The 22,243-nt window shown below is 37.0% G+C and overlaps 2 protein-coding genes across 2 annotated transcripts; both read left to right on the forward strand.

Annotated features, from left to right (window-relative positions):
* Window positions 1-232: 232 nt before the first annotated feature.
* LOC147859833 (uncharacterized) lies at window positions 233-5,099 on the forward strand. The gene is made up of 7 exons (XM_087325102.1): window positions 233-547; window positions 985-1,038; window positions 1,141-1,305; window positions 1,636-1,741; window positions 2,144-2,185; window positions 2,687-2,743; window positions 4,121-5,099. The coding sequence occupies exons 1-7, from the start codon at window positions 339-341 to the stop codon at window positions 4,787-4,789; spliced, it is 1,302 nt and encodes a 433-aa protein (XP_087181228.1). The 5' UTR covers window positions 233-338; the 3' UTR covers window positions 4,790-5,099.
* A 7,070-nt stretch (window positions 5,100-12,169) lies between these two features.
* On the forward strand, window positions 12,170-21,908 carry LOC147859834 (protein LOL2-like). The gene is made up of 7 exons (XM_087324533.1): window positions 12,170-12,423; window positions 12,562-12,675; window positions 18,965-19,078; window positions 19,255-19,364; window positions 20,857-20,943; window positions 21,275-21,337; window positions 21,449-21,908. The coding sequence occupies exons 1-7, from the start codon at window positions 12,363-12,365 to the stop codon at window positions 21,488-21,490; spliced, it is 591 nt and encodes a 196-aa protein (XP_087180659.1). The 5' UTR covers window positions 12,170-12,362; the 3' UTR covers window positions 21,491-21,908.
* Window positions 21,909-22,243: the final 335 nt, after the last annotated feature.

Genomic DNA, 22,243 nt, shown 5'->3' on the forward strand with positions numbered 1-22,243 from the left:
TGGATATGGATATGTATGTATGTATGTATGTATGTATGTAATTAATCTAGCTTTTGATACATATTGATATACATATATATGAAAAGCAAGATTAATTAGGCAAAGGAGGGTTTTGAACATGAGACCTATATAAAAGGTGATGGGATGGCATTGTCAAGTCCATTTAAGAAAGCCTTACTAGTACTCTGCGTTGATACCACAAGAAAAACCAGCCAACAACAATTAAACCCAAAGGAAGTGTGATGCCTAGCTTATTGCACTGTGCACACATATCATTTCACAATTTGAGCTCTCCCCATTTTTGAGAATTAGAGATTTAGAAGAAGAAGGACCAAGTTATGGATTCATTGATGATGGGTCCTCATGCAGGGAGTGTAGTTGTTGGTGGTGGTGATGGTGATTGTGACAATAAGTATGGTTCATTCATGGTTGCAGGTCATCTTCTCCAACAGACACTTCGTTGCCTCTGCAGTGATTCTTCCGAGTTTGGTGATTGGGTCTACGCTGTCTTCTGGAGAATCCTCCCAAGGAACTATCCTCCCCCTAAGTAATACTTCCATTCCATAAACAAGAGCCCGAGTCATTCCATTGCATCACTCTCATTCAATTATACCAAAATTTCATTCTTTCAGTAGACTTAGTGATGGTATAATCTGTTACGGCATGACTATGTAATATCCCGTGGTGAGAATTTACCGAGTATATAATAACCCTCACACTTTATCCACGTGTATAGAATACTACGGTAATTCCCACCACGGGATATTATATGGTCATGCCCGGACATAATCGCATCTGATTTGTTCTATTTACTATTGTGGTATCATATTGTTCTATTTACTATTGTGGTATCATAATATGCCCATTTGTGGTATCATACATACATTTCCCTAAAATTTTATTTATATGCAAATAATTCTCTCTCTTTTCCTTCTGCTTCTTCTTCTTCTTCTTTACTCGGTTCTGTTTGGTTTGATTCTGCAGATGGGACTCTGAAAACAATGCTTTTGATAGATCCAAAGGCAACAAGAGGAATTGGTGAGCCACAGTAACAAACAAAATAACAGTAGCAAGAATGGATTAAACATATGCAGGCATACGTTATTGAGATCATAATTTAATTAAGTTTGGTACTTGCAGGATCCTTGTGTGGGAGGACGGGTTCTGTGATTTTGTAGCGTGTGCAAAGGCTTCTTCTTCCAGCTCCACTGCAGCAATGAGTGGTCGTGGTCGTGGCCATGAGGAGTATATGCAACCTGAGCTCTTCTTCAAGATGTCACATGAAGTCTACAACTTCGGGGAAGGGTAACAACATTTACTCGTTGATTTTCTCTGACATACATCTGATATAATTACCACTGAATCCCTCCAAGATTAAGCATCATGATTCATAGCGACCATTAATCCTGAGCTCAATATCAGTGCATGCACTTTATATAGATAAGCTAAATCGATTGGGATTTGGATCATATGTATATATATATATATATATATATATATATATATATATATATATATATATATATATATATATATGATGTTGATGTTGATCCTAACTTATGTACATATATGTCTCCTCACCATCTCTATAATATATATTTATTTATTTGTGTGTCTTTGTGTGGTGATTATTAGGTTAATGGGTAAAGTGGCAGCAGACAGCAGTCACAAATGGGTTTACAGAGATCCTCCAGACTCAGACCCTCATTATTCCTCTTCATGGCAGGGTGCCCTAGATCCTGTAAGCATATTAACTCTCTTTTTAATTTCTGTGTATGTTATGTATGTATGTATGCATTCACTATGGTTGCACTAGTTTCCTTTCACTGCCCTACCATAAATTTGGGCAATTGGCAATCAGCTTTTGATCATAATTTGCAGTTATGTAGGTTTTTCTTGAGTTTGTAATTGTTATGTTTCTCATGGGCCCATTGACAAGAATATCATCTCCCAATGTCTTGGATGTTTCTAACATCACATTTTGTATCTATATATTATGGATGCATCAATGCATACAAGTATAAACATTAGATGGATGGACAAATAGTGACATATATTTTTACACATTTGACTTTGAGACGCCACGCTTGGCATATCCTTTTGTATTAACCAAGATTGAGTAAATTGTTGAGTTTTTTCACAGCATCCAAGGACATGGGAGGCACAATTCAAAAGTGGCATTGAGGTAAGGTTTTGATTTAATCACAAGGCCAACGCTTCTAGAATTTAATCAAATCCGAGCAAACATTTTGTTGTATAAGTTTTTTAGTTAAAGGTATTTGTTTAGCAATAAGCTTTTGGAGTGGTATGTTGGATTTTCAAGTGCATAAAAGTAGGATTTTTTGTCACTTTTTAAAGCCAGATATCCTCAAAAAGGAAATGTACTTAAATATTTGTAGATAGTAATATATCCTTTACCAGAAATAGCTTTCAAATCCTCACATCGCCTATTTGTGTATGTATATATTCGAGTATTTTGAGGTGATCTGACAAGTGAAAATACCTCAATATGGTGTTGGAATAAATTGGAATTTGTTGCTTATAATGAATAACTTGGGAATGAATAAAGTAGTTGTATGGGTAAAGAAAACGAGTATCTAACAGTTACCTAATATATGTACTTATTAGTATGTTTGTTTGTTGGCATAATGCTTCGTTATAAGATTTTGAGTGGCTTAATGTGCAGACAATAGCAATTGTTGCTGTGAAAGAAGGATTGGTACAATTGGGCTCCTTAAAGAAGGTGAAAAGAAGAATAGATGCAATGTGAAATGTGAGGTTGCTTGCTTGTACATGTGTGTGGAGAGAGAATGTGTATATGTGCATGTGCGTATGCGTATGCGTATGCAAGCAAGTGCGAAAAGACTTAAAAGAAAATACATATTTATGTTAAAGGAATGCCATGAAGACAAATGAACCAAAAGTTGATAAAAAAATTTGAAATGCATTTAGCTATATGAGAACACAATATAACATTAAACTAAGATTGTCAATTTTTTATAACTATAGTTTTGATGTCAATATTTATGTTGCTAGGAGTCCAAATAAACTAAAGTGGGAAAAAGAAAAAACCAAGTTGAATCACGATTCCCAATCACAAGAAGCCTAACACGTTTGAACATAATGTACATGGGGACCAACTAGGTTGGGCCAAAAGCCCATGACACCCGACCTAGGTTTAGGTTTATTGTGAAGCTTTGCACACATAAGATTATATTGATGTTGAACATTGAACATCATATGAATGTTGCTCGTATTAATACAAACTTTCCGGCTTGCGAAAAATGTCTAAAAGCCACTCACCTCCATCAGACCTATCTAGGTGTGCATATTGGAACTCTTGATATTGAACATTGTGCGGAAACATGAGATGAACGAGCACACTTTTTCACGTGGGAATTTGTTGAAATGTGACATGTGGATAGTTTACTGTAGATGTTTTACGTACATGTTTTTGATTGAGAGAAACATGAATTTAACCGGGGGATATTCCATGGGAAGCTACACGCATTCAAGCACATGCATTGCATAAGAGGACATTTTAATGATGGCAATTCAATTGCCACATTATGATATCTTGACATGAATTTCCGTGATAGCTAATTTCATATAAATACATATGTAGTTGTATTTCTTGGGGGGAACAATTGAAAATACCAATAATACCCCTAGTATTAGGGGAATGATACCCTTGATATGTTCTTGAATAACACCATGTTCCCTTGTTTGAATGAAATAGATGCATCCACATAGTTTTCTATCTAAGACATTAGTACAATTATTATTATAAACATGTTTTCTTATCTAAATGAGTGTCGTTACACCATTAACACCTTACAAACATCTAATGAAACATGAAACACCCTTTTCACTTCCCTTGTTAATTTCTTGATTATTATGTTATTAAAAGAAAGAAAGATTAGTGTATTTTTGGAAAAAAGAAAGAATAGTGTACATGCCTTTGTAATAAGGTTATGCAATGATATATTATAAGGAAAGAAGCACCTTTGCTTAGAACACTAAATATGCACGCATGACAACAAACACACACCCCTAGGTATGTGTGTGTGTGTTTATGTGTGTGTACAATATAGCAATCACGTGTGTGTGCGCGTGCCAGGCAGCCGCAGAGGATTTGAATTTTGTGTTATTCCTACAAAGAAAGTTCAACTATTTGCATAGCATTCCGGGTGTATATGCAATACATCCATCAGCCCTAAACGTGCTCCAACAACAACAACAAACACAAAGTACAATGTCAAAGGCATCTTTGACATGCAATATGTATGTTGAAGACATGAGGTCACAATCAACAACAATTATTGGCAGTGGGGGAATGATGAACGCTAAAACATTGATAACCGGTTATGATCGTGATACCACCATGACACCAATTTACAATGTTATTGCGACCCGAGATTTTTTTGAGAATGTGGAACCCCATCAATACTCTCCACCGACACAACCACACTTTTGTTCGATGACAATGGTCCCAGATGGCATTAGTGATGATAATGATGACGATGATGACTTTATCAATAACATAAATTCAGCGGTTTACATGGCAGAAGAGGCGTTGGATGATTATGATGGACGTCGGTTTGGCAACGTTGAATATCGACATGCTACTACGGCTTATAATAGCCTACATGCACTCCTCTCACGTTTGCCATCAGTCATGACATCCACCACCACCTCCCCTGATTCTACCACCTCTTCATCTGCTACCTTTGACGGTCAATATGTTCCCTACTTCCCTCACACCTTTGTGCAACACACCCACTTATAATGTTTATCCGTACATGGTACTTGGTTCACCCTATGTTATAGGCCTCCATATTTATAAACCCTAAACTCATTGCCTCTCCACTTAGAAAAGCATAACAATCAATTGATCTTCCCTCACATTTGTCTATTTAATTATCCATAATATCCCTCATTAGACTTTTTAGAAAATGGACTAATGTATTTTTATTTCCATAGTCACTAGACACCAACACACATTCAATAGCCTTCTTAACATCTTTCTATTTAGTTACAATGTGTGCCGCACCCACTAAAAATGCTATAAAATTAACTCCATTTATACAATTTGTCATACTCTCTTGGTTGACATCATACTTATGGTGCAAATGTAGAATGAATACATATTATTTTCAAAATAACTAAGGTTGGATGTAGGAAAAGTTTAATAACAATTATGTAATGATGGATAATTAACAATAGATTAAGTGCTAAAGAACAACGTGAAAGCATGCACTTCCATATCCAATTGAAGATTTTAAATTATTCTAGCCAACTAATATGTTCTTGATTCAAACATATAAACATAACATGAAGTTTTGCTTTACGACCTCACCATTGTGAGCTCAAGCTCAATACAGGGGTTTAGTCTTATGTTTATTATGCAAGATATTTATATATAGACCTTGGAACCATGTGCAATATAGTTAGCTCTTGGGTATATGGCTTTACAAATAATGTTACACTCTTTGTCTTCAATGGGTTTAGATTGGTGTCAATCTTAAAAATCTTGAGAATTAAATAAGCATAAATTGTCTCAGCGAGAAATACCTTTGTCCCTTTGAAACTTCTAGAAACATCCTAAAGAAGTATGCAACAAACCTAAATCCATGAATTTAAATTTGGAGCTTAACTTTTGCTAGAGCCTAGGACCAAGTATGTCCAAGTTTCATATTGCTAGACTAGACCACCTTGTCCACATAAAAATATATGCTCCCTTTCCGTTTTGACATAGGGGCTACATGGGTTGGACACCCCTTAAATCCGCTCAACTCCCAAGCCTTGACGAAAGGGAAACTACCTTCGAAATTGCCAAAACAAAAAGGCTTGGGTAGCAAGACAAACAATGGACAGTATAAACTTCGTGACCCAAAAATTGATGGTACTGATAACATTGAGGGACTCATAATAGTGGGAGGTTGCAAGGCAATGGCAACTTGGGGATTGTCATTGAGCATCCCTCGATGTCTAAGAAAAGTAAGTTATCGATGGCTCTTCTGTACGAGACTTATCATCTACGCTTGCAACATTTCGTACTGAATATATATAGCTCACATCCAAGCATTTGGTTGGGGAACGGGGCAAAACCCATGAAGCTCTAGAAACAAAATGCCTGCTAGGTTGTATGCTCTTGGAAATAGGATTACTCACCAAGCTCCAGAGTTGACACGAGGACCTATCACAAGAATAGTCAAGAAGACCTAGAATAGGCCTCTCTCCAAGTCCATACATGTCTATTGCCAGGGTTCTTCATCCTCCATAATAATCGGCAAACTTTCTTGATTTCGTGGATGTTGGAGTGGAATAGGTGGCATATAATGGGAAATATACCCATCACCTCATGTTATGTCATTGGTGCTTTCTCAATGGATACAAAGTTCTTTGCAATGCATCATGAGCCTAAGAGTCGACAATGGTTATGTTTGAACCGAACTGAACCATGAAACTACAACTTAACAGTTTAAACAGTTCAATTCAGGTTCAAGTTTTTTTAATGGTTGGGTTTTGGTTTGGGGGGTGAACGGTTCGATTTGGTTCGGTTTCAATTATTAGAAACCGTGTTTTAAACCTTTTAAATGGTTTAATGGTTTTTTTGTTTTTTTAAGAGAAACTTTTCATTTCAAAGCCTCATTCTCACATATTAGCAAAATTTTTAAATTTTGAATTTTGACCTAAGTTGAAAACCAAAACCAAACCACGAAACTGCGGTTTTAATGGTTAACGGTTTGGATTTTTTTAAACAGTTCAGTTTAAATGGTTTCAGTTCAAATGGTTTTGTGGTTCAGTTTGGTTCAAGTTTCAAGATTTTTAAACGGTTCGATTTTGAAACTCTCAAACCGAACCGAACCATTACCAATTGTTAGGTGAACCTTCCAAATCGTTCAACTTGAAAAGCTCAATGATTACTCCACCAAAACCTTCCCTTAATATATCGATTCAAAAAGTTGGATTTTACATCCATATGCTACACTTCTACTCTATGCTTTAAACACTACCAAACTCATTTTGAGCCTTATCATTCAAATCAAAACATTCCTCAAAATCCACACTCTTTTATTACATTTACATGTTGATCACATATTATATGTTGGGTGTTTTTAACAATCGGCAACGGTTCAGTTTGAACCAACCAACCACGAAACCGCAACTTAACGGTTTAAATGGTTAAGTTTAGGTTCAGGTTTTTTGAACGGTTCGGTTTCAACCATTAGAAACTGCGGTTTAAACGGTTTCTTATTTTTTTAATTTGTAAAAAAAAAATTAATTAAAAAATTTGTTTTAAAACAATATTTTCATTTTTAGACCTTATTTTCGCATTTTAGGAACATCTTTAAAAAAAATTTAAAATAAAATATTTTTAATTCAAAAAAATCAAAATTTTAAAATTTTAAAATTTTAAATTTGACCTAAGTTGAAAACCAAAACCAAACCACGAAACCACGGTTTTTACAGTTTGCATTTTTGTTAAATGGTTCGGTTTTGACCCTCTCAAACCGAACCGAACCGTTGCCAATTGTTAGGTGTATCCACGTACTTCTTCTTTTGTAAAGAAAGATGCACCTTAGTATATTACTTGAAAACTCTACATAGAAAAAATAGAAGGAGACATTTCATCTCACTTCTTATTTTAAGATACAAAAGCTAGTACATCTGATCAAACAAATGATGTCATATATGAAACAAGTAGAACAATACTATCAACTATCCAACATAAAAGAAGGTATGGCATAATTCCACTTCAGACTAGTAGTTGTGTCCAAAAATAAACGTAATAGTACGCCAAATAACCAGATTTTTAATTTTGAATCACGGAATAGAAGAAGGAAATGAGGTGAGAGAGAGGTGTCCATAAGAAAAACGAAAAACATGAAAAGCATGCGTACTTTCATACCTCATAACCTCTCCATGAAGTTTTCCAAATAATTACGAATATCCACATACTTAGTTTTCCAAATACTTACGAATATTGTACTTAGTTTTCCAAATGCACTTGGTCTAATTTGTTTTCTTCTTAAGTTTATCAACTAGGTTTCGTGTATGAATATCCATTATACTTTGTAGCTCGAGCTCAATAGCCTCTTTTTACGTACATCTTTTTTATTTCTAAACAACATATCCTTCCATTAGTTTTAAAAAGGCATATCAACTACAAAATACAAAAAAGATGGAAAGGGAGCGACTATCCTTCCCAAGCCCATCTTGTGTACGACAATGACTGCCATTGATCTTTCTCCATTTAAAACTGCCCATATTGCCAATATGGGTCCATAGATCATACCATTACACCACGTAAGACCAAAACGGTTGAGCCCACTTATTTTACCAAAATGAGAGATGATTTAGAGATATATAGCCTCCAATATGTGACTTTCAGCATACATGCTTGACCTCAATGCATATCCTACCATTGTATCAGCAGGATCCAATTTGATAGCTTCATTCAAGCACAATTTCCCCCTATTTACATTGCCAAAGCATCTACATGCTATTAATAAGGTCAACCAAGTACACATATCTGCTGCTATTGTCATTGTTTGAAGCATCAACTCAGCCTCTTTAAGACAACCAGATTGCCCAAGTAGTTGAACCATGCAATTATAATGCTCAATACAAGCATACCCTTCTTCAACATTTTCTACATGATTGCAAGCTAACAAAATACTAGTACTTTCCTTTCTACATGATTGCATGCAATTTCCTTTTTGATGAGGGTTGGGAGTCTGATGATGACTCCTTTCGACTACATTCCCTTGAGCTTTTGTAAATTGATGTGGCCTATCCTCTTGTGCCACAACTCTATGTCGGGTTTGGCTCTCTAGCCTTTGGCATACATTGCTGAGTTCATCTCGTGGGAGTTGAGGATAAACATTCGACCCTCTCTCCAACCGCGAGCGATAAGTCAGCCTTTTTTTTCGATGAAGCATCCTTGAATGGGGTGAATTGTGTCATCCCTAGTTTCCACATAGTTGGTCCGTTCGGGCTTTCGTAGTTCCTTGAACCAATCCTCGTGGGATGTCATGTGGTTTGATGCACCCGAGTCGACAAACCATACATTTTCTGGTTTGGAGGTGTTGGTCGGGTTGGAGGCTGACATGGAGTTTGCTTTGTGCCTCATCACAAACATTCTGCCACGATTGTCGTAGTCGGAGTTGGAGGTGTAGTTTGTGAGTTGTCGGCTTATGGAGGCCGATTCACTCTTCTTTTTCTGACATTCTGCCTCATAGTGGCCGAATTTACCACAATATTTGCACTGGGCGGGATTATTTTGACGGTTGGGTCCGATCTTGCTCCCCCTTCTTCCGGACGCTCAGCCTTGCGCGTTTGAAACATCTTGTCGTAGTCAGAGTTGGAGGTGTAGTTTTTGAGTTGTCGGCTTATGGAGGCCGAGTCACTCTTCTTTTTCCGACACTTTGCCCCATAGTGGCCAAATTTACCACAGTATTTGCACTAGGCGGGATTATTTTGACGGTTGGGTCTGATCTTGCTCCCCCTTCTTCCGGACGCTCAACCTCACGTGTTTGAAACGTCTTGTCGGTAGTAGAAGTTATGTTCTTGGGGTTGCTCTTGGTTGTGTCGGCCTTGGCCGAATTAGGCTCTTCTTCCATGACCTTGTCCTCTTCCTCCATCGAAATTTGAATAGAGCATTTGTCCTTCTTGCACATTGCTTCTTGTTCGAACATGATTCTCCTCAACTGGAGATCAAAGGTGGGAGGATTCTCCCTCGCAAGGATTGCCGACCGAATGGCTCTGAACCGAGGTGCTAAGCCTCCAAGGCAAGTCTGCACCATTTCATCGTCGTCAATGCTAACATTGATCGACCTGAGGGCATCACACAACTCCTTGATCTTCAAGGTGTAGCTGTTGATTGACATGTCCCTCTATTATATACCGTTCAACTCTTGACGGAGTTGAAGCTTTCTTGTGGTGGTGTTGGCCGCGAAAATCTTCTTGAGGTTCCCCCATGCCTCTTTCGGCGTTTTGGCCTCTCCGATGTAGTCGAGCATGTGATCATGGACGCTTGATGCAAAGCAATACAACACACGACTCACCGCTTGTTCCCATGCTAGGCAATCGACATGTGTTGAGTTGGGTTGGTTTTCGTTTGCTCCTTCGACATAGCTCCAATAGCCTTGGCCGACAAGGTATTGGTGCATCTTGTACTCCTAAGATGCAAAGTTGTTTCTATCGAGCTTCTCGGTGGGAAGAGTGCTTCCCATCTGAGTGTTCATTGTCGAACTTCTTCTTCTTCTCATCTTTGATACAAACTTTGCAGGTTGCTGCTACAACGATAAGCCAGTTCTTTCCGAATACGGGATTAAGCACAACACAAGCAGAGGCAATGGGTTTTGATCAAGCAACCACACACTCTGATACCATGTAAAGAATCGGTGATGATTTTTTGTAGGGGAAGAACTGTGTGTGTGTGTGGAGAGAGAGAGAGAGAGAGAGAGAGAGAGAGAGAGAGAGAGAGTTACAAAAAAATTGTATTAATAAGGAAAACAAGAATGTCCAACAACATTACAAACAGAAGAAGAAGGTGCTTATGTAGTCACCTTCTCTCTAAGTTCTCTCACTAGTACCGCCTCTTGTGAAAGAGGTCGTGTCTTAACTACTTAAAGAATATGTGTCAATAGGACATTAACTTCTATGACACACTAGTTACTATACAAGGAAGTGGGGTGTTCCCACACTTGAGTATCCTAGAGTGTGTTCCCACTCATGGGAAGTTGAGTTTGATTCTCAACAATTCCTTTAGGAATTACAAGGCTTTTTTTTTGTGAAACCTCAGAAAGTTCATGATGTTGGCTACTGCTAGAATCTAATCTAGTATTTTTTGTGGATTTCACAATTATATTATCTTTTGCTTCAATCAAAGATGGTCTTTCCTCATCAACTTGCATATTCCTTTGCACTTGCTTTGCCCCTACTTAGCGCCCATATGGGCGAGGAAATATCTTTTCTTGCATATGTTTAACAATTAAATCTTGGCTCATATTCTCGTGTTCTGATTTTGAATCCTCTCTTTGAATAAATCAAATGCATTATTATTGGTTTCTAGCAAGAGCTTGATCTTGACCAAATTAATCTTGTTAAATCGGTGGTTTGACACTCCATTCTCAAGTGAAATGGAATGAGTTTCACTCTTTAAGGCAGAATTCTCTGTTGTTGTGGGGTGGGGTGGTCATACTAGTATGTTCAATATTTGTGTGTGTGTTGGGGGGGGGGGGGGGGGGGGGGGGGTCGGTAAATATAGTCATGATCTTTGTCATGTTTATTTCAAATAACATTCATATCAATAACCTATAATGACATTATTCTTCATCATGGGGTGGGGTGATCATACTAGTGTGCTCAACCTTGGTGTGGAGGAATAAAGATAATCATGGTCTTTGTGGTGATCGTGATGATTGTGATTGTGTCAAGGTTCCTTATAGATGATAGTTTAGATAAGGACCTTTGGTTGAACATCCTAAATCACCGCCCTAGGCAATAGACCACTTCCATTGGCAATTCTATATCAACAACCTTTATTTCCACCCACAAAGAGCCCAATTGGCCAAACAACTACAATCCGACCATATATGTTAGAGCCCAAGGTTGGGGGTGATTTACCCACCTTGTCCACATAACCGATGACAAACTGGTTTCAATGGACTACAAGATGGTGAGTTTTTATCACACTATACAGATGTAAACTTGACCTAGTCCCTTCCCTATGTACGTGTTACGAAGTGAGAACACATGGGGTTCGGAAAACATAAAGTGTGAAGTTGCGATGTGCGTGTAGCCCTTAGTGCATGTGAAATCAGAAACCTTATACGTGAGAGTCACATCCTAGGATGTGGGGAAAAAAGCAAAAAGCAAAAAGCAAAAAGAAAAAACATATATTTTAGAAAATAAAATAAATAAATATGATAAAAAAGTGAATGAAACAAAACAAAATATTTGATTTAGGAAACCTTCTCCTCAAAAAGAAAAAGAAAAAGAAAAAGAAAAAGAAAAAGAAAAAGAAAAAGAAAAAGGAAAAAGGAAAAAGAAAAAAATAGAACAAAAAAAATACAGGAAAAATAAGAAGCAGGTTTTGGATAGGAGGAGGTCCAGAGAGTCGAGTCAAAATCGAAGAAGCGAGAGAAAGGTGTCTCTGCTGCTGCAGAGAAACTCTTCTTTCTTTTTCTTCCTCTTCTGTTAGGGTTTTTGCACATTCCTTCCCTATATTCCTAGAGCTTCTCTGTGTGTCCCCTGTGTCTCTCTCCATATCCTCTGTTTGTAGGGTTTCTACTTCACGCCGTTTCTAAGGTTTCAGCATATCACTTTATCTTTCTTCATCTCTAATCCAAATGCCTGTTCCTCTTGTTCCTTACCCGCCTCAGCCTCAAATGGCTTCCTCCCCTCCCTCAGGTAAACAAAAAATCTCTTCTTCTTATTCCAATGAACATTTTACTCTTTTTTTCTGATATTAGGTCCGATTCATCTGAATTGCATTACTCTATGTACGCTTACTAATATCTTCTTTTGTGTGTTTTTGAACTTGTACAGGGTCTCAAGGACAACTTGTATGCAGTGGTTGCAGAACTCTTCTTCTTTACCCCCAAGGAGCTGCAAATGTAAGATGTGCTCTTTGTAGCATGGTTACAGCTGTCCCCCCCCCAGGTGAGTTACACTCTAAAGTTTGAAGATTTCTGTTGTCCTGATTGTATATATCTATGTTATAATCAGCTCAGGCTATTGTTTATTTATATCATTTAATGAACGAGAGGGAAGAAGACATAACTTTTCACCCCTTGAGATATGGTTTCATTAATTTAATTCAATTTCATAGATAGAAAACATAAACTGTAATCTCCTGACCTATGTTTGATTGTGATATCGAATGCTGTATAGAAAAGTTAAGTTGTAATCACATGAGCTATGTTTTCCTTGATTTAAATTTAATTGTGATAGAAAACATAAGTTGGAATAATCCCCTGAGCTATGTTTAACTTGGTTTAATTCAATCAGATAGAGAAATAGGATTGATCTATGTTTCTTATTGAATATCTCTAAATTATAACCCTCTCAGATACGGTCAGCTTGCAAGAAACCAACTTTTGATTTCTCGTCCATCGCTTATGTTTTTGAAGGTATTTGAAGCTTTTTACCATTTCAAGTGGCTCATTATTCTATACAATGCACTGAGAGTCTTCACAAACATTTCCTTTTGCTTTAGAGCTATTGACAGTCAACTCATTATGTATGCAATAGTTTTCGGAGATGCTCATAAACTCTATGCATATTCTAGAGTAATTTCTAAAAGTATTACATAATCTACATTTAACAAAGTATCATGATCACATCCCAATGGTAACCTCTTCAATTGCTTCATGCAATATAAAGAATCATTTACCTCTTGTTCCAGTTCATCAATGCATAGCAAAAAATAAGTTGGTGAGAGTGGGTATCTTGCTTAGTAATATCATTAGTATTAGTGAATGAATTTAAAATTCCATCTCATATGCACTTGAATTATATCACCTTCTCATAGATGCAATAAATTGGAAGCATATATTCACTTGTTCCTTTTAACAGCATGTGCTTCATGATAAAAGTTTTCTCTGTGCTTGAACAATGACCAGCATGAAATCAATCCATTTGTATTCTATTGTTGTATCACTTTAGATATTTTTCCCTTTAGATACCATGTCCAAAAACAGGCATCTTGACATCCCTTATCGAAACATTATGACATTTTCGATTTGAGCTATGTATATTGGTGCATTTGCAAGGCGTTATGCTTTAAGGAAACCTTTTGCTCTGCAAGTTCAAATTGTTGGTATGAACAACTGTCAACGACCCTTATGTGTGCAATTAATGGAAAAAATGGCACATTGAATGGGGTATATGGGTTAGTCATTGGGAATGCGAGGTATTCTTGGGTTAGTTCATACTTCATTCATTAAACTGTATTCACAGGTGTTCTCTTAGGATCACTGGTTATATCAAATATCTGTTTGTCCATCCTCTTGTTTAATTTGCTTGAAAGCTTCCCATTGGCATCCTAGTATGACATCATTTTGGAGTGTTGTATTTTTGTAATATCTCCTCAACTTTCTTGGCATAGAAAGGTGCTTTTTTAAAGCCTACACACAAATATGATTACCTTACAATATTCGCATGTTGGAAATCTTCAATTCATTTAAAATCAATGAAAAACGTATTGCAATCCCATTCCAAAGCAAATCAACCAGGTAAAACTAGTACATGAGTCAATTGATACCTTCGAACATGGCATATTTACTCATTCTGTCATTTTTACTACATGTAAAGACATCAATACGACTCCATGAATATGCATAATGTGCAATGAGAAATCTGGTTCTATTCCAGAAGTATACTTAACTTGAATATTTTTATCAAAAATATAAGTTCAACCATACATATGTATATCCATTTGCTTCCTTGAGATATGTGACATGAAAACTTGTTATCATGTTGCAATGTTCTCATTTGAACATTCATGTCACCAATCACTAAAATCAATAACCTCTCCCTTAGCTTTGAAGTAAACAATGTCAGCTTTCTAGATTGGGACTCTAGACATTATTATTTGGGAAACATTTTCCACCTTTTCAGTGGGTTTTTGTACAAGGAGTCATGGCTTTACCCTTCCCATCATGTAAGGTTGTATTGGACTACTCAAGGTATTGGAGTAAGTATTACAATTGATGTATGATACATGGGTTCTTGTTCGATGGTCTCCATGGAATATCACTAGAGGTATGTTGGCTGAAATGAAAATTGACATGGAAATTTCACAATTATGCTCTACGGGCACCTTGTCCTTTAAGGGGCTGTCATTATGTCACTTAGTCTTACAACATCCTGAAGTGTTTACTTTGCTACATTGCCCTCACTATTGTAGAATGAATATATACACTAATTTTATGTAGAGAAAAGAATGAAAGATATGTTAATATCTACCAGAGGTAAATTGGCCCATGAGACAAACCATGATTATAAATATGAGTGGATTAATGTTATCCATGTTGAAAGAAAAATAAAATCTCTAGGTTTCTTGAAGCTCCATTATCATGATCCTAATGCATGTTGTGGAATGATTTTAGAGATGGTTTCCAAGCATGAAATAGATAGTGAATACGTATGAGAGTAGTGGTGGTTGGTATTTGTTTCTGAGGTTGGTTGGTGTGGTGAAACAAGGCTTTGATGAAGTTTAATAAATGCATCTGGTGTCCTTGTCTGGATCAGACATGGCAAGCAACGATCTCCATGATCTAATGGTGGCATGGCTTATGTGCCTGATATCCTAGTACTCATGGTCTCTGCTGTCATCAGCATTCCTAGTTCGTTCTATTGTGTTCTGATATCGCTATTTGTTTTTATGCTTAGACAGCTGTACATGTGATTCTTTGAGGTGGCATGGTTCAAATCCAGATGATTAGGTTCACTGTCTAGAATTATGCTTCTATCATCACAGGTGGTGCTGCCAATTCAGCACAAATTTTTTGTGTGGGGCGGATGCTTTACTATTGATGATCTGGGACAATATCATGACTAATTGCCAGTTGTTTCCACATGTACATGAAAAGGGCCTGGAGCCCATATGGCTGCAACAACAAGGGGAGGGGTGACCATGGCATTCGATAACCACACGTTGATATCGGGCTCTTGGAAGTTTGCTTGGTGGCACTTTTATTCTAGCATGGTTAGAGCTGCATATTTTCGAGTGAAAGAAAGAGCAAAAATCAACCTATAGGAGAAATCATGATTACAAATATGGGTGAATTCAAGTCTTCCATACTAAATAAAAAACAAAAGCTCATGTTTGGTAAAGCTCCATGATCATTATCTGAATGCATGTGGTGGAATGATTTTTGAATGGCCCATGTGGCTTATATCCTGGTACTCTCAGTATCCCTTGTTGTTGGCTTTTCTCAGCTCATTCTACAGTGACTCCTTGGGATGCTATTAGTGGGGAGGTAAAGGGCTATGGAGCAAATCAATGGTTTGCAATTATCGTTGCATCCCGCGTGCTAATGTAAGGGTTGATTCCCTATGCTTATGAAGCTCAAGCAACATTCGCCCAAACTATTGTGGGTCAGCCTTCTCTATCATTTATTGAATGGTGATAAAGTCCACATGGGGTGGTAGTATATTTCTTTCTGCATGGGGTTGAAAACTGGGCATCTACACAAAATGTTCCCTCACTTTTGATCTCTTCTTCACATAATTTGTCGAATCTTTCAGCTCTAGGCATGTAAAGTGCTTGTCCTGCCTCGATCTCCAGTTGATGGGAGGAAACTCTGAGTTGGCCTACTGCTTTGCAAGCACTATGGGGCATACAGATATCTATGTACCTCAATCTTTGTACGAATCCAACCGCTGAAAAGTTCATGAAAATTATCTTTGAAGTAGGCCATCTTTGGGGGAAGTGGTGTTCTTGGTGTGAGCCAAGTCTTTTTGGGTATAGAGCTGCCATAGAGCTTGCCACAATACTTTGTTCCTTTCATGATTTGGGAGAGGTGTACAATATTGAAAGGGTGGCAAGTTCTGGATGTTGAGGTCATTATTGTTGAACCATCGAATCACTTGTCAATACAATGATCCTTCTGTGTGTCTTGTTGTCACCATTTGCTTCAATGCTTCAAACATGGGAAAACATGATAGGTATCCTTATATTCCCAGGATTGTAGCATTTGGACAATGTGTGGTAATGAAAACTATTGATAATGGAGGTATGGAGTATAGTAGAGAGTTGGGAGGTCATGGCATCAAAGGATGTGCTTGAATCTAGCCGGTATAATCTTTGTTGGGCATGTTGACTTTAAGTTTCTGCTAGTTCAAGAGTGAAGTGGTTGATTGCACGTCAATGCAGGGTTAGTGATGATGGAAAAGGTGTGGTTATAATGGTGTGCTGGATGCAAGAGTTGTGGAAAGATAACTGTTGTTGGCACTGAGTGAGTTGGATAAATTCTGGCAGTTTTACGTTGTATTGGGGCCAACATTGAGGTCTAACATTTACTGTAATATTTCAAATTGGACATTTTAGCATCTTGCTACTCCATCCTTAAAGCCTCTAGTAATTCCCATCCTTGAGTTTCACTTCAGTTGCATTGATTTAGACTCATAGCATATATTGCGCCTATTTTGTCAATGGGACATTAATACCAAAATATTTGAAACTTTGCACCTCTTGTTGGTTCACTGTCTTGTGTAAAAGTGTGGCAATGTGTTGATTGTATGGCCTTTTTTATTACCATCATTCTTGTTTTGTCCAAATTAACAAGTAACTTGCTGATTTAAAATGTTTCCAATATATCAAGTGTTGCATATAATTGAAAGCCATATGAGTGTAACATGATATCATTGGCATATAGGGGTGAAAAAAAGCTCTTTCATGAGTTGTGGACCATCTAATCCATTTTCTTTTGCAACCTTGTTCATTATTTTTTCTAGTTTATTAATGCATAAACCAAAGAGTGTGCAAGAGAGTGGTTTATGTATAAACCCTTGCTTGACCTACATCTTGCTCATACAATTGTGCTATAGCTGCTCTTGCTCAACATTCCGATCCCCATCAACAATATGACATTTTCCTTTAAAGTTGAATTTCTTCCATAATTACGTTTACATAATTTCTTAAAGTTGAGAGAGAGAGAGAGAGAGATTCTATTATCATCTTCGGAGGTCAAATATGACCTATGAGACCAAAAATATTACATTTCAAATGATACGTGTGAAAGTGAGTAGCGACTCTCAATGTTCAAGAACTTTACCAATGGATGTTGCAATTGAGAGTGCACATTGTGGTTGTGAGAGAAATTTGTGTAAGGATTGGGCTCGGTCAAAGATATGTGGAAAGCATGGTCGAATATTAACAAAGGCAAGCATTGTATCAAAGTGTGATTGTTACTTAGGCTCTCGAACTTGTTTAGGGAAAAGTGTGCATAGTCGACCACTCTCATCACTTGTGCCCCAACGCCCCGGTTCACATCGCAATGCATGTGAGCTAAGTCGCATGGAAGCAATGGTTCGACTAGCAGATAACGGGATGGTTGCTAACATGCATCGATGTGTACGGTTTCCCCATTCTGCGAAGAATATGGTTTTGTAGTTAGGCGCAACATGTGTAGTATAATGTGTGAAGCGTGAGCCTCCACATTTGACCCATGTCATGATACATTGGCATTGCAAAAAGGCCTCATTTATAGAGGAATCTAGAGAGAGAGAGAAAGAGAGAGAGACATAGGGTGCTAAAGAATCTAGATAGATTGAAACTCTAATAGGGTGCTTAAATGGACTGAAACATCTGCATTTGAAAAATCTCCAACATGGACTGCTCCAAGATGGAAAGATATCTGAAGGAGAGAATCACCTTTGGTGGCCAGGTGATAATGGCCTTTATTTGCCGATGAAAAAGGTAATGAGCTTGATTGACTTGTAACAGGAGAAGGGGTGATGGAGGTAAAGAGAAATGTGATTGTTCTATATTGATGAGCTGTTGTGGTTGTATTGTCGTTCCTCAACAATTTCTCTCTATCCCTAGAGCTCTCTCTATCAAGAAGAGTCCTAAGCACCCTTGGTATGGCCTTACAAGAATCTAGGTGTTTGGTTTCCTGTTCAGAGACGGTGATGGCCCCATGTACATGGAAAACTTTTGTTTTGGGGTCAGGCATGATACGCTGAACTATCTTTGCAGGATCTTATCTCTGCTCGCCCATCCATCTGTTTTTTTACCCTTGCCTTTTTTTTACAGTAAACTTTCATCTTGGCACACAATGCTGACGTATAATTGTGTCTTGAAATATATGAGAACGGAGGATCCTGATTTTTTAGTCTTTATATCTAATATTTCTATTCCTTTAGCTTGATGGAAAGAACATAGTTGAAAGTTGATAGAAAATGCAATAATAGCTTGTTGACAAATATTTCCTAATTTCTTCAGGGACAGAGATGGCCCAATTGATTTGTGGTGGCTGCCATACTCTGCTTATGTACGTACGTGGTGCTACGAGTGTGCATTGCTCTTGCTGCCATACAGTTAATCTTGCAATGGAAGGTATACATTTTTTTTTTCAATGTCTACCCTTAATGTGTTTCTTCTCATTAGAAGTAATTGGAAACCTCTTAGCGAGTTAGTGCTTTATTCAGATCTTGTACTATCCTTAAAAACTATAATAAACAGTCTTAATAGTAGTGAAATTATTAATCATGATTTCTCTCTATCTTTTCTAGCAAATCAGATGGCACATGTTACATGTGGAGGTTGTGCTACCACACTGATGTATCCATATGGTGCCCAATCGGTAAAATGTGCGGTTTGTCAGTTTGTCACTGTGATTGGGGTATGTCTTTTGCATCTGTTCGTATTGTCAATTTGGCAGCAATATTTTGTACATGATGATATTTGAGGTGTTGTATGATTAAAAAAAAGAAAACAGAGCATGCTGCATCATATATTTGCCGCCATCAAGATGCCAAGTAACAAGTTTCATCTCTCATTCTTGTCTTCTGGATTTATTACGATGACATTTGTGAAAATTGTCCACTTAGATTTTTTAGTATATGAGGTCAGCTGTTCTACAAGTATTATAAACTGTCACAGTTATAAAATCATTTGATCATTTTCTTATTTCTTCAATCCTTCCAAAAGATTCATAATGGTGTGACATGTTCTATCTTCTGCCTATGTTCCCAGAGGATTGGAAGGGACATCCTTATTCATCTGTTTTACTCTCTTCTGGGATTGTTTTACCTTGCATATTTTCATTCATTTTATGCCAGTGTTATCTTCTTTTGCTTGTTTTGTTTCCTTTCCATGTTTAAGTTCAAGTTCATAGCTTGCTCTTATAAGCAACGTGAAGCATCACAAATCCCGTTGGACTAAAACCTGTTTTAATATACATTAACCGTTTTCATGGTCTGCAATGTGTACAAATAATAACTGCAGAGAAGTCATAACTAGCTTGGTCATCTGGTTGGATGGCGATCCAAATTATGTGATAACTTTTATACTTTTTTAACTGTATTTTATTCTGTTTCCTCAGCCAGCTGAACCACTTGTAAGAAGTATGATACAAGTTGACAATACTTACGACTCCCATCGTGTCGTGTCTCTATATCCAAACAATCTTTGAAAGGAACTAAGATGTATTTCCCTGAGAACCTATTTGTGACAAGGCAAGGGGCACAAGTTGACAAAATGCAACATGGAAAAACAGATTATGAGCACTGAGGCCATTAAAAAAGGAGTAGTTTGGCTTTAGTAGTATGAGATGGAGGGATTGAAATTCCTTCAGATCTTCAGAATATTCTACATACATGTCAAACATTATCTCTTTGTTAAAACAAGATAGATATACCTAAATTACACATTTGAATGGCAGTGAGAAAACAACAGTAGCTAACGTATAGGTGATTCCTCTTAGTGAGCCCATATTTGTAGGGTAAGAAATTTATTTTCACATTGCACAATCTAACAACGATAGATAACTGCTTAAAATTTCAACTTCATGTTATAAAACTCATGGAGTAAACATGAAGCTGCCTCAGTAATAAAGGTGACAATTTTCTTCCAGAACTTCACCAAATTGCTGTTATAAATAAAGCCCAATCTATAGAACCTTTGTTAATGATTGCTTATGATTGGTAGATTTATGTACTTAATTGTGAAATTAAGGTGTAGAGTTGATGTAATTCTCGCACAGTAGTCAGGGATACTTTTTAAGATTTGTAGACCTTTGGGCCATTACATCAGGGAAGTTGATTTTTTGAAGAGCTTTTGAATGAACTTGCTGTAGTTTGCAGAAAAGAAAAACGTTTATTTATGATTTACAGATGAATAATGCGAGAATGCCACTACCTGCTCAGCGAGCTCCTTTAAATTACTCATCTTCACAGCCAGCACCTTCTCAACCACCACAGGTACAATGTTATTTTCCATGTATCATCTATTGTCAAAGAGTGCATTAATGAGAAATACCTCAGCAATGTTTTTATAATAGTTGGCCATTTCATTATAGTGGTCATTTCCTTATAGTGGGTTATTTTCATATAGTGGTCCATTTTTGTATAGTGAGCCATTTTGTTATAACAGGCCATTTCCGTATATTTGCTCGTTTTGCTTTTTGTGGCCATTTTTTGATAGTGGTCATTTCATTTTTGTTGTTTCAAGTTTTAATGCTCATGATGAATTATGGAAGCTTGACTAATGTAGAAAGTCTTTTGTTCTTCGCGTCTGACCTGAACTCTGCAGCCTACTCACACGCATACGGTGGTTGTGGAAAATCCAATGACATTAGATGAGAGTGGGAAACTGGTAAACCTCCGCATTATATAATCCAATTAAACTTTTTCTAGTTGATAAAAGATTAAAAGAGTTTTGAGAGTGTTTCTTTAACCTTAACAAAATCCAACAATATTTTGGCAGGTGAATAATGTGGCAGTTGGAGTGACGACGGAAAGGAAATGAAAATTTCCACCTGAGAAGTGCTCGTGAAGTATATATTCAGTACCATGGATCGGCAGTTGTGGAAATTTTGAGCCTTCCAATGATATATAGATATATATAATGTCAGCGAATCATAGTTCTTCTCGTAAAGCTATGAAGACATCCAATGGTAGTGGCCTTTTGGTTTGTTTCTTCTCTTGATAATTATATTTCCACAAAAAATAAGAAAATAAAAAACTTTGCACAAAATTATATAATAGAGCCTTATGAACTTTATTTATGAAGAAATTGATTGCCCATAGATACTTGATCCGTGGTATAATATGATATTTGACATGCATTAAATGTTTGGTTGGCTTTTGTTCTTTCTTTTTTCACCTGTAAATCAGCCAGAATATATGTATATGGCATTCTTTGAATGAAAATTTTCATTGCTGTATGATTAGTGTTAATACATTGGTATTATAGCTATGTTAATTTGGGAGCAACAAGGACAATGGAAGAAAAGCTCTCTTTATGCATTTGCTAATGTGCTAGAGTTTCCACACTCGATTCAAATTTTGAACTACTGATATTTCAAGGAATGTATCATAGTTTTTATTTATATCATGATTGATATGTTTTGTACATCATATATTTAGTATGTGTCCGTGTATAGATATATCCTTATGTTTTAACAGTCCCAAATTGAGAAAGTCTAAATTTTCTGGATTCATTCTGGAAGGTTCCCATTATTAAATTGCAAAGAAAAAAGCAATTGTTCATTATAGCATA

Source organism: Azolla caroliniana, unplaced genomic scaffold (assembly GCF_043228905.1).
Source record: "Azolla caroliniana isolate FFs.n. ecotype wild unplaced genomic scaffold, voAzoCaro1.0.p SCAF_9, whole genome shotgun sequence".
NCBI lineage: Eukaryota > Viridiplantae > Streptophyta > Polypodiopsida > Salviniales > Salviniaceae > Azolla > Azolla caroliniana.

Excerpts from the sequence above, each read along its gene's own strand:
- LOC147859833 (XM_087325102.1), top strand. The coding sequence starts at position 339 with ATGGATTCATTGATGATGGGTCCTCATGCAGGGAGTGTAGTTGTTGGT. Across the intron at positions 1,039-1,140 it reads AAAGGCAACAAGAGGAATTG|GATCCTTGTGTGGGAGGACG; the intron begins GTGAGCCACAGT and ends TGGTACTTGCAG. Across the intron at positions 2,186-2,686 it reads AATTCAAAAGTGGCATTGAG|ACAATAGCAATTGTTGCTGT; the intron begins GTAAGGTTTTGA and ends CTTAATGTGCAG.
- LOC147859834 (XM_087324533.1), top strand. The coding sequence starts at position 12,363 with ATGCCTGTTCCTCTTGTTCCTTACCCGCCTCAGCCTCAAATGGCTTCC. Across the intron at positions 12,424-12,561 it reads GGCTTCCTCCCCTCCCTCAG|GGTCTCAAGGACAACTTGTA; the intron begins GTAAACAAAAAA and ends GAACTTGTACAG. Across the intron at positions 20,944-21,274 it reads CACCTTCTCAACCACCACAG|CCTACTCACACGCATACGGT; the intron begins GTACAATGTTAT and ends TGAACTCTGCAG.